This window comes from Gymnoscopelus microlampas, assembly GCF_963454915.1.
Source record: "Gymnoscopelus microlampas genome assembly, chromosome: 10".
Classification (NCBI taxonomy): Eukaryota; Metazoa; Chordata; class Actinopteri; order Myctophiformes; family Myctophidae; genus Gymnoscopelus; species Gymnoscopelus microlampas.
This window is the reverse complement of record NC_139947.1, coordinates 37,995,082-38,008,160: the sequence shown is the minus strand read 5'-3', so window position 1 is coordinate 38,008,160 and position 13,079 is coordinate 37,995,082. Positions and strand designations below refer to the sequence as shown.

The 13,079-nt window shown below is 38.9% G+C and overlaps 1 protein-coding gene across 1 annotated transcript; it reads left to right on the top strand.

Annotated features, from left to right (window-relative positions):
- Window positions 1–6,254: 6,254 nt before the first annotated feature.
- On the top strand, window positions 6,255–12,833 carry LOC311054208 (V-set and immunoglobulin domain-containing protein 10-like 2; the record flags this gene model as incomplete). Its single annotated transcript, XM_084070086.1, has 4 exons — window positions 6,255–6,282; window positions 11,826–12,110; window positions 12,241–12,504; window positions 12,614–12,833. 4 exons carry the CDS (start codon window positions 6,255–6,257, stop codon window positions 12,715–12,717), a joined length of 681 nt encoding a protein of 226 aa, XP_083926212.1. The 3' UTR covers window positions 12,718–12,833.
- Between the last annotated feature and the right edge of the window lie 246 nt (window positions 12,834–13,079).

The window sequence follows — 13,079 nt, the reverse complement described above, 5'->3', positions numbered from 1 at the left end:
AAAAGTTCAGAGATTTATAATGGAGGCGGAAGGAAGGTTTTGGGACCTCAAAAAAACACTTTCACCTAGAAACTCCATTCACAGTTCAAAAATTCCACCTTACTGTGGACATGCATGCTTGAGATTTTTTTCTTTGAAATCATTTATAGTTTGGGAGATATTTAACTTTAAGCGTCCCATGTATTGTCGATGCGGCAATGGACATTTAAAGGCAGGCTTACAACTACATACTTACGCCTAGTAACCTCATTCATACTTTAAAATGTTCATCTTACTGTGGACATGTTTGCCTGAAAAGGAATCTTTGAAATGTTGCATAGTTTTAGAATTGTACTCCTTTAAAAGTTCAGAGATTTAGAATGGAGGCGGATGGAAGGTACACTTTCACCTAAAAACTCCATTCACAGTTCAAAAAATCCACCTTACTGTGGACATGCATGCTTGAGAAACTTTTTTTTTAAATCATTTGTAGTTATGGAGATATTTAACTTTAAGCGCCCCATGTATTGTCGATGCGGCAATGGACATTTAAAGGCAGGCCTACAACTACATACTTATGCCTAGTAACCTCATTCATACTTTAAAATGTTCATCTTACTGTGGACATGTTTGCCTGAAAAGGAATCTTTGAAATGTTGCATAGTTTTAGAATTGTACTCCTTTAAAAGTTCAGAGATTTAGAATGGAGGCGGATGGAAGGTTTTGGGACCTTAAAAAACACTTTCACCTAGAAACTCCATTCACAGTTCAAAAATTCCACCTTACTGTGGACATGCATGCTTGAGAAACTTTTTTTTAAAATCATTTGTAGTTATGGAGATATTTAACTTTAAGCGCCCCATGTATTGTCGATGCGGCAATGGACATTTAAAGGCAGGCCTACAACTACATACTTATGCCTAGTAACCTCATTCATACTTTAAAATGTTCATCTTACTGTGGACATGTTTGCCTGAAAAGGAATCTTTGAAATGTTGCATAGTTTTAGAATTGTACTCCTTTAAAAGTTCAGAGATTTAGAATGGAGGCGGATGGAAGGTACACTTTCACCTAAAAACTCCATTCACAGTTCAAAAATTCCACCTTACTGTGGACATGCATGCTTGAGAAACTTTTTTTTTAAATCATTTGTAGTTATGGAGATATTTAACTTTAAGCGCCCCATGTATTGTCGATGCGGCAATGGACATTTAAAGGCAGGCTTACAACTACATACTTATGCCTAGTAACCTCATTCATACTTTAAAATGTTCATCTTACTGTGGACATGTTTGCCTGAAAAGGAATCTTTGAAATGTTGCATAGTTTTAGAATTGTACTCCTTTAAAAGTTCAGAGATTTAGAATGGAGGCGGATGGAAGGTTTTGGGACCTTAAAAAACACTTTCACCTAGAAACTCCATTCACAGTTCAAAAATTCCACCTTATTGTGGACATGCATGCTTGAGAAACGTTTTTTAAAAATCATTTGTAGTTATGGAGATATTTAACTTTAAGCGCCCCATGTATTGTCGATGCGGCAATGGACATTTAAAGGCAGGCTTACAACTACATACTTACGCCTAGTAACCTCATTCATACTTTAAAATGTTCATCTTACTGTGGACATGTTTGCCTGAAAAGGAATCTTTGAAATGTTGCATAGTTTTAGAATTGTACTCCTTTAAAAGTTCAGAGATTTAGAATGGAGGCGGATGGAAGGTTTTGGGACCTTAAAAAACACTTTCACCTAGAAACTCCATTCACAGTTCAAAAATTCCACCTTACTGTGGACATGCATCCTTGAGATGTTTTACTTTGAAATGATTTGTAGTTTTTGAAATATTTGACTTTAAGCGCCGAATGCATTGTCAATGGCAATGGATATTTAAAGGGAAAAGGGTACAAAATTTGATAGGCTAAGTTGACAGAACAAGTCAGAACCTGTGTGCTGCAGTGGTTTAGATACAGGACTTGCAACCAGAAGGTTACCGGTTCGAATCCAACTACAGCAGGACAGGTTTTCAACTATTGCCCGACTCTTGCACCTTTATCTGATCTTTCACTGAAGGGCGTGCAAGAGACCATAGAAAGTATGTACCATGGTGGAGCATTGGTTAAGATTCAGGCCTTACATACTGAAGGTCCTGGGTTAAAATCCCGCAAGGACATCTTTCTAACTTTTACTTGGGGCTTTTACCTTTATCTAATCTTTCAGAAAATTCCACGCAAGTCAACCAAACAAATCAAATCCAACCAGCGCACTTTTCAAACTTTTACCCGACTCTTGCACCTTTATCTGATCTTTCACTGAAGAGCGTGCAAGAGACCACAGAAAGCATGAACATCAAATTTCTCTTTTGGGCCTTGAGTCCCAAGACTCAAGACCCAAAAGATTCTTGAGTCGAACGCATTATATCCAAGTAGACATCAAATTTCTCTTTTGGGCCTTGAGTCTTGGGACTTAAGGCCCAAAAGAGAAATTTGATGTCTCCGCGGGAGTAATTGGTTCGACTCAAGACTTTTTTGGGTCTTGAGTCTTGGGGAAAAAAAAAAGTGCGCTAGTTGAATTTGAACCGGGAACCTTCTTGCATGTCCTGTATCTAAACCAATACACCACAGAGGTCCTTACCTGTTCTGTTGACTTGCCTTGCGTGTCATTTTCTGAAAGATTATATAAAGGTAAAAGTTAGAAAGATGTCCTTGAGGGATTTGAACTCAGGACCTTCTGTATGCAAGGCCTGAATCTTAACCACTGCTGGTACATACTCTATGGTCTCTTGCACGCTCTTCAGTGAAAGATCAGATAAAGGTGCAAGAGTCGGGTATTGGTTGGAAACCTGTCCTGGTTGGATTTGAACCGGTAACCAGCAAGTCCTGTATCTAAACCACTGCACCACATAGGTTCTGACTTGTTCTGTTAACTTATTCTCCAAAAGTTTGTACCCTTTTCCCTTTAAATATCCATTGCCATTGACAATGTATTGGGCGCTTAAAGTTAAATATTTCAAAAACTACAAATCATTTCAAAGTAAAACATCTCAAGGATGCATGTCCACAGTAAGGGAGAATGTTTGTACTGTGAATGGAGTTTCTAGGTGAAAGTGTTTTTTTGAGGTCCCAAAACCTTCCATCCGCCTCCATTAAAGGAGTACAATTCTAAAACTATGGAACATTTCAAAGATTCCTTTTCAGATAAACATGTCCACAGTAAGATGAACATTTTAAAGTATGAATGAGGTTACTAGGCGTAAGTATGTAGTTGTAAGCCTGCCTTTAAATGTCCATTGCCGCATCGACAATACATGGGGCGCTTAAAGTTAAATATCTCCATAACTACAAATGATTTAAAAAAAAAGTTTCTCAAGCATGCATGTCCACAGTAAGGTGGATTTTTTGAACTGTGAATGGAGTTTCTAGGTGAAAGTGTTTTTTAAGGTCCCAAAACCTTCCATCCGCCTCCATTCTAAATCTCTGAACTTTTAAAGGAGTACAATTCTAAAACTATGCAACATTTCAAAAATTCCTTTTCAGGCAAACATGTCCACAGTAAAATGAACATTTTAAATTATGAATGAGGTTACTAGGTGTAAGTATGTAGTTGTAAGCCTGCCTTTAAATGTCCATTGCCGCATCGACAATGCATGGGCCGCTTAAAGTTAAATATCTCCAAAACTACAAATGATTTTAAAAAAAAGTTTCTCAAGCATGCATGTCCACAGTAAGGTGGAATTTTTGAACTGTGAATGGAGTTTCTAGGTGAAAGTTTTTTTTAAGGTCCCAAAACCTTCCATCCGCCTCCATTCTAAATCTCTGAACTTTTAAAGGAGTACAATTCTAAAACTATGCAACATTTCAAAGATTCCTTTTCAGGCAAACATGTCCACAGTAAGATCAACATTTTAAAGTATGAATGAGGTTACTAGGTGTAAGTATGTAGTTGTAAGCCTGCCTTTAAATGTCCATTGCCGCATCGACAATGCATGGGGCGCTTAAAGTTAAATATCTCCAAAACTACAAATGATTTAAAAAAAAAAGTTTCTCAAGCATGCATGTCCACAGTAAGGTGGAATTATTGAACTGTGAATGGAGTTTCTAGGTGAAAGTGTTTTTCTGAGGTCCCAAAACCTTCCATCCGCCTCCATTCTCAATCTCTGAACTTTTAAAGGAGTACAATTCTAAAACTATGCAACATTTCAAAGATTCCTTTTCAGGCAAACATGTCCACAGTAAGATGAACATTTTAAAGTATGAATGAGGTTACTAGGCGTAAGTATGTAGTTGTAAGCCTGCCTTTAAATGTCCATTGCCGCATCGACAATGCATGGGCCGCTTAAAGTTAAATATCTCCAAAACTACAAATTTTTTTTTTTTAAAGTTTCTCAAGCATGCATGTCCACAGTAAGGTGGAATTTTTGAACTGTGAATGGAGTTTCTAGGTGAAAGTGTTTTTTTTGAGGTCCCAAAACCTTCCATCCGCCTCCATTCTAAATCTCTGAACTTTTAAAGGAGTACAATTCTAAAACTATGCAACATTTCAAAGATTCCTTTTCAGGCAAACATGTCCATAGTAAGATGAACATTTTAAAGTATGAATGAGGTTACTAGGCGTAAGTATGTAGTTGTAAGCCTGCCTTTAAATGTCCATTGCCGCATCGACAATGCATGGGGCGCTTAAAGTTAAATATCTCCAAAACTACAAATGATTTAAAAAAAAAAGTTTCTCAAGCATGCATGTCCACAGTAAGGTGGAATATTATTGAACTGTGAATGGAGTTTCTAGGTGAAAGTGTTTTTTTGAGGTCCCAAAACCTTCCATCCGCCTCCATTCTAAATCTCTGAACTTTTAAAGGAGTACAATTCTAAAACTATGCAACATTTCAAAGATTCCTTTTCAGGCAAACATGTCCACAGTAAGATGAACATTTTAAAGTATGAATGAGGTTACTAGGCGTAAGTATGTAGTTGTAAGCCTGCCTTTAAATGTCCATTGCCGCATCGACAATGCATGGGACGCTTAAAGTTAAATATCTCCAAAACTACAAATGATTTAAAAAAAAAGTTTCTCAAGCATGCATGTCCACAGTAAGGTGGAATTTTTGAACTGTGAATGGAGTTTCTAGGTGAAAGTGTTTTTTTTGAGGTCCCAAAACCTTCCATCCGCCTCCATTCTAAATCTCTGAACTTTTAAAGGAGTACAATTCTAAAACTATGCAACATTTCAAAGATTCCTTTTCAGGCAAACATGTCCATAGTAAGATGAACATTTTAAAGTATGAATGAGGTTACTAGGCGTAAGTATGTAGTTGTAAGCCTGCCTTTAAATGTCCATTGCCGCATCGACAATGCATGGAACGCTTAAAGTTAAACATTTCCAAAACTACAAAACATTTCAAAGTAAAAAGTTCAAGCATTTTTGTCCACAGTAAGATGAATTATAAAAAGTGTGAATGGAGTTTCTAGGTGAAAGCGTTGTTTGAGGTGCCTAAACTTTTAGAGGAGTACATTTCTAAACCTATGAAACATTTCAAAGATTTATTTTCAGGCAAACATTGTTCACAGTAAGATTAACATTTTAAAGTTTGAATGGGGTTTCTAGGTGTAAGTATGTAGGACTAATAGCCTGCCAAAGTTTGTACTTTTTCCCCTAAAATCTATAAAAGCAGTGATTGTCAATGGCAAAATGGACCTAAAAAAACACTTTAACCTAGAAACTCTTGTCCATTTTGCCATTGACCTTCACTGCTTTTATAGATTTTAGGGGGAAAAGTACAAACTTTGGCAGGCTATCCTGCTAGTCCTACTTACTGTGGACAAAAATGCTTGAACTTTTTACTTTGAAATGTTTTGTAGTTTTTGAGACATTTAACTTTAAGCTTCTAATGCATTGTCAATGGCAATGGATATAGAGCACCGAAGTGTGACGTCACTGCCAGTAGAGGGCCAGTAGAGGGCCCAAGACTCAAGACCCAAAAGAGTCTTGAGTCGAACGCATTAGATCCAAGTAGACATCAAATTTCTCTTTTGGGCCTTGAGTCCCAAGACTCAAGGCCCAAAAGAGAAATGCGAGTAGTCAAGTAATATAAATCTTTCTTATGGGGGGTCCTGGCACTACATCTTTTGACATGGGTGTCCACGGCCATATATATATATATCAATTTGGGGGTCGTTGTGATGAAGACTTGAACCTGTGACTAAAGAGACAGCCATAGCTGAATGGGTAGAGTGGCTACCTGGTAAGCAGAAAGTCACAGGTTCAAGTCGCACCCCAGTAACATGTCTGAGTGTCATTTCCTCCGAGAAGGTGTGGGGAAAGGGACTTTAGATGCAGCTGCACTGTTGCAGATGGCTTTGAACTATACAGTACATTAAAAGACTAACATATTGATGTTGCAGAAAGTAAATGTTTACACCTAGTAGCCTTAGTTAACTTAGTTACTATGTATAAAGTAAGTTTGAATCAGGCATAAATCTATTTCAATAAAGTGAATTCCAGTGGTGGAAAAATTACTCAAATGTTTTAGTAAAAGTAAAAGTATCAATACTGCAATGTAGAAGTTTACTTGAGTAAAAGTGCAAAAGTATTGGTATCAAAATGTGCTTAAAGTACCAAAAGTAAAAGTACTAAAATGTTTGAAAAAAGCAGATCTACAAGCTCACAACGCGCTGCGCTGTGAGCTTGTAGATCTGCCATTTTCAAATAGCCTAGGTATAAAATAGGGCTAAAGTGGTTACTTTATGTTTTATAAAGTAATAAATACTTTATACCTGCAAAGTAACTACATTTTTCAAATAATTTGCCTCCGAGATGTAGTGGAGTACAAGTAAAAGTATAGACAATTGGAAGTACCTCAAAAATGTACTTAGTTATTTTACACCACTGGTGAATTCAGAGTTTCATTTATAACATGAATGCGTCCCGAGTCACAAAAGCAAACGGGGACGGGCACTCCCCTCTAACCTAGTGTACTTAACATAAAATGAACGTGGAAAGGACCCCATCATTGCATGTAAAAGAACTGAACATTCTGAACACAGAATAGACTTTAGGTCTGAACAAGTGTCTCAGGACATGGTGATGGAAGGTGCAGTGCATTTCTTGCAGGTGATGGGAGAGGATTGGTGTAAATGCAACGCAAACCATGAGCAGGGCGCCACAGGGAATCGAACCCTGTCCTAGTAAAACCAGGAGAACCAGACCAGCGCCTTTTTTGCGTTTGTTTTTTTTATGACGCGAATGGCACATTTTATGACGCGAATGGCGCAACGCAAGTGACCTCCCTAACCCTAACCAGCAGCACCCTAACCAGCAGCAGCAAAGAATTAAAAAAAGTTCCTACCTTCCAGCCATCTTCACTGCACACGCTGCAGCAACAGCAGCATAATAGTTCCTACCTTTCTGCCATCTTCACTGCCACGCTGCAGCAACAGCATCATAGTTCCTACCTTTCTGCCATCTCCACTGCACACGCTGCAGCAACAGCCATAGATATAGAAACCTAGATCGTGACAGCGGATCATCCGTTTCCATCTGCATCTTTCTCTGTCACTCCAGCCACCTGCATGTCCTCAAGATGTCTTCTTCTGGTCAACTTCAGATTCTGGAAAGAAAGACAAAACAGTTCAGTTGTGTAGGCCATTGTTTCTCAAAGTAGGGTCCAAGGGACCCCCAAGGGGTTCCAGGGGGTCCCCAGCAAAATGGCTTAATACAGCATCACAATCATTTTAACCACTTTAACCTTTTATACTTTGGCTATTCAAAAATAGCAGATCTACAAGCTCATAGCTTAACTCAAAGCTTTGCTTCTGGGGGTCCCTGGAACCAAATATATGAGAGGGTGCCAAATACATATAATTTTGGGAGTCCTTCACATGAAAACGTTTGAGAACCACAGGTGTAGGCCTAAAGTTTGAGAACCACAGGTGTAGGGCTACAGGGTCACATTTTGGAAGCCTTCACTACCATGCTTATGGTCTTTCAGACATCAGAAATTCACAACTAAAGACAGCTAGTGGTTCTCAAACATTTACATGTCAGTGGTTCTCAATAATGTTAAATATTCAGGCAAAAATTGTCATATCATTCAAACAGTTTGTATTCACCTGCAGCAGAGGGGACAGGTGCCATTCTGAAGTGATCCACCCTGGCATCTCTCACCTGCCTTCTATTTATATCTAATAAGCACTGCTCACATCCAGTCTGGAGTGAATGGATCCCAGTTTGATTTCAATCAACACTAATTGTTGATTGAAGATCTGATGATGATGGTGTGTGTGTGTGTGTGTGTGTGTGTGTGTGTGTGTGTGTGTGTGTGTGTGTGTGTGTGTGTGTGTGTGTGTGTGTGTGTGTGTGTGTGTGTGTGTGTGTGTGTGTGTGTGTGTGTGTGTGAGAGTGTTCATGTGATTAGTGGAAGGTAACTGGGGTCTTCAACGTACGTTTTTCAACGACCACAAGGACCCCTGTGTTAGTGAGCGCCACCTGCTGCTGGCAGCATTCCAATATTTAACCATGGGTAGGAATATTCAATAAATCACAAGTGTGAAGAAACACGCTTTTTAGAGAAGAACAGTGGGCAGCAGACAGCAGCACCCCAGAAACACACACGTTTTGTCGCATTCTTAAGCCAATAATTTGATGACCAGCGGAAATATGCTAATGTCTCTGGTAGGAGACTCAAAGGAGACTCTTTTTGTGTCTCCTACCGGAGCTGCCGTCAGTCTTCAAATTATTGGTTTAGGAATGCGACAAAACAAAAAAATCTCCATGAATTCAAGTCTCCATGGGGTGTGTAATTAATAGGAAAAAAAACATTTTGGGGGTGAACTATCCGACCTAACTGTACTATTAACAGTACATCGATGAGTATTGACTTCAGTGCCTAGGTTGGACTTGAACCTGTGGCCCTGTTAAAAGAGACCACAGCGGTGTCTACCGACTATTCGCTGCCCTACAGCACCTTATTTACACATGTTTCTTTTAGGGCTTTTAACTGCAGTTCCTGGATGTTAGTCTTCAAAAAATGCTTCAGAGTAAAGGAGCAGGAAGATTTGAATTTGGGGCCCCCTGGCATAAAATCTGTTCAGATGAGGGTTCTGCAAAATACATATCAAATTTTGGGGTCCTTGATATGAAGGAGTTTGAAAACCACTGTGTTGGTCAAGAAACAGAAAGTCCTGGGTTCAAATCCTGAGCTAGGCAATGTGATTGTGTCCATGAGAAAGACACTGAGCTCCTAGCTACTCCTCTGTGGGTAGCAATCAGCTGGCAAAAACTGACTTTGCTCTGTGGGATCAAATTTGAATTATTATTAGAAGGGTAGGGGTGTGATGTTGCAATGGTCCATTTTATTCCCCCTAGCTGCACAGTGCAGGAGCTTTGAGAGTCTGTTTGCCTCCCTTGAGTCAGTATGACAGTATCATGTTTTCTATCAATATGTTGGATTCATGTTAAAAGGGATAGTTCACCCCGCCCAAATTTAATAACTAATGTGTTTAGTTACAGACCAGAATCCTTTCAGTAGCTTCAGTATGTTAAGAACATACATACATACACACACACACACACACACACACACACACACACACACACGCACACGCACACGCGCACGCGCACGCGCACGCACACGCACACGTGCACACTGAATGTCACACTAGAAAACCCAAAGACAGTGCGTGAGCACCATCTACTGGACTGGCTGCATTCCAATATTTAACAGCAGGTAGCAATGTGATCACAAAGTGAATAAACAAGCGTAGTTATAGAAAAGCTCAGCAATCAGCAGACAGAGCAGCAGCACAGGCATCAAACAGTGAGGTGGGAGGAGTGCAGTTCAGGAAGTGACCTCACCTAATTGTCATTGTTACCTTGGTTACATAAAAGTTCAGATAGGTGTGATTTCTTTTGCCATAACCACCTAGTTTTACTGTGTGGAAACACCAGGGAGCTAAACTGCTCCCCGGCCCCACTGTACTGCAGTATGTGCTTCAGTGCCTAGGAGGGACTTGAACAACACTTGTTTCATTCACGGAGAATGTTAACAGATTTGTAAAGCATCAACGTCATTTCCTTGGGCAGTACTTCCGCCAAATTCAACCATTTCCGGTTGTCAACTTCCTAGACAACCAACATCCCAGGTCTTGCCCAGGGTGCCACAGAGGTTAGTCAACTTATAGGAGGGTTAGGCTCTTTTTAAAGTAATAAAAAAGCAGAAACATTTAGAAAATGTTACATAAACATACTTTCTTGTTTGCCATATAGTGTCTGGTTCAGTATTGTGTGGGTCTGTGTTTGAGCAAACATTATGATCTGTACATGTTAATCTTCAATTCATAGCTCACAGTAGCCTATTAATAAAAGAAAAAAAAACATACAAAATGTACAAAAAAAGTGATCAAAATTCAACATCTAAAATGTACTCCCTGTAAATAGCAAAAAATATGCATATATATATAGCAAAACATGAAGTGCAAGTGTTGTGAGAAAGTGAGTTTTTGTGCATCTGTGTGAGTGTGTGCGTGTGTGGGGCTAGGCATTGCCAGGAAGCCCATAAGAGGAAGGATAATATGATGCAGCACAACATTCTGCATCATCATGCTAGATTGCGTATGAGATGGGAGATAAGGCCTTATCTCCCATGTCATTTACAGTTAATGAGAAACACAATTACACGCTAGTTGTGACTCCTAAATTAATAAAGTAAATATCTAGTACATTAATAATAAAAGTATAATAAAAATAAAAATATATATTAAAGTAAACTAATAATAACTGAGCTGGACTGTTAGTGATTGAGAGACAAGTAGTTTTGGTAAAGGCTTGAAAATAAATAATTACTGTTGAGGTTTTGGGGACGCATTGTGAACTTGTGCACTGTGGTGCACCTAATTATAAGTCCAGCTTTAAGATCGTTAATGTTAAATATTACTTAACAAAATGAAATGAAATACACATGATTGTGTTATGCCTTCTTGGGTGAGGTGGAGTTGTCCTTAAGCATTGTTTGAAATATGCTAGTGGTCCAGAGCTCAAAGAATGTTGTGAACCACTGTTGTACGACATGGGCAACCTTCACATTTATTTGACAAAAAAGAGTATGTCTTTTCCATACACCAGTACACCACTGAGCACAGGCATTAATATAAGCACTTTTATACAGTGTTTATAAGGGTGCTCGGATGGAGCAGTGGTAAGGTGAACAGCAGAGACTCAATTGGCATAATGCTGCTTAAATGGGGGAGAAAGGGGGCAAAAAAAGTGTTCCTGAAGACAGTAGTGATTATGGGACACAGTGATTATGGGAGCATCTCTATCAAGATTCAAGCATGGTGTTACACACTGGCACGATTGTTGTTACATTACGCTTGAACGAAATGCAATCTGATGTCTAAATATATGTGAAATAAATGACAAGAACCTGGTTGCTATTTGATCAATGAATAAATCAAATGTAAACAGCATGACCAAAAATAGAGCTATGGTTCCTACTACATTTTGACAATGAAACAATATTATAACATAACATAACATAACATAACATAACATAACATAACATAACATAACATAACATACAGATACAACTCTGCTGCTCCTACTGATAATGGAACATACTGGTGCCAAATCGAGGAGAGGAACTCTCATCTAGTAATGCTAGTCTACTTCATTGAATATATTGTGTTTTTCAAACTTCCTAGTAATAATAATCATACAGTTCTTCTGCAGCATTGTTAAATACAAAACCTGTCAGAAACAATAATTAATATGGACTTAAAGTGTTTCATGAATTTCTATGTGTTTCATATTTAACTTACAATTGTACAATTATATTATCTAATTTGATAACATTGCAGACCCACCAACGCCAACTCTGGAGCGACAGACCCAGTGGTCAGATGTGTTTCCCTCTGAGAAAGTGGAGATGAGCTGTGGAGTTCAGGGAAGTTCTGACTGGACCTTCACCTGGTACAGATATGGATATGAAGACTCAACTGTGTCCCGCCTCGGTCCTGAAGGTTCAACTGTCACTGTCTCCCCTCCATCAGGCACTACTGGGAGGTACTCCTGCAGAGGTCATCACAAGACCAAACCCGGGAAGACCACTGGATATAGTAACACAGTATCCCTAAAAGTGTATGGTAAGTTCCTTTACATGTTTAAAAAATATATATATATAAAAATCACATTATCATTTAAATCTCTGTGTAGGTATTGGGTAATGAAGTTTGTATGGACATAAAATGCATCTTTTTCTCCATTTTGTATTAGCAAACGAGCCCCAGCCCAGAGTGACACTCTTTCCAGGTTTAAAAGAAATATACATTGGAGAGCCTGTTTCATTCAGCTGCATGGTTGAGTCCTCTGGGTGGGAATACATGTGGTACAGAGATGGAACAGAGGTTTACACATCCAGCACTTACACTATAACATCTCCACAGCCGTCTGACAGTGGACAATACTGGTGTCGAGCCAAACGAGGAAAGGGCCCGTTTTTAACCAATCAAAGTAAAACAAAAACTCTGCAATTATCTGGTAAGGACTTCTTTTTTTTTATTACTCACCCAGCCATGGGGTCACCTTAAATGTCAAACTCTTTAAGATTTGTTATGAAAATCTACCGATATTTGCTGCAAACTTCCAGATCCTCCTAAGCCATCTCTGGAGGTACAGAACCAGTGGTTGGATGTGTTCCCTACTGAGGGAATAGAGATGAGCTGTGGAGTTCAGGGGAGTTCTGATTTTTGACCTGGACTTTTACCTGGTACAGAGATGGACAGAAACTCAGTGCAGAGGGAAAGTCACTCACCATCCTCTCAGCCACACAATCACATGCAGGACTCTACACCTGTAAAAGTCACCATAAAACCAGGAAAATCAGCTCTGGAGCCAGCAACTCTGCTGATATCACAGTTCATCGTGAGTTTCTAACAATTGTATTACATATTTTAATTGATCTCAGCAAGACGGAAAAATGCCATTAATGGTAGCTTATTTTAATCGACTATATTATATTATCAAATTGGATATGTGACAGTATGCTTACTGTAATATCAGTGTAGCAGAAATATGTGTTGCTTCTTACAGTCACACATTATGTTGCTATTCCA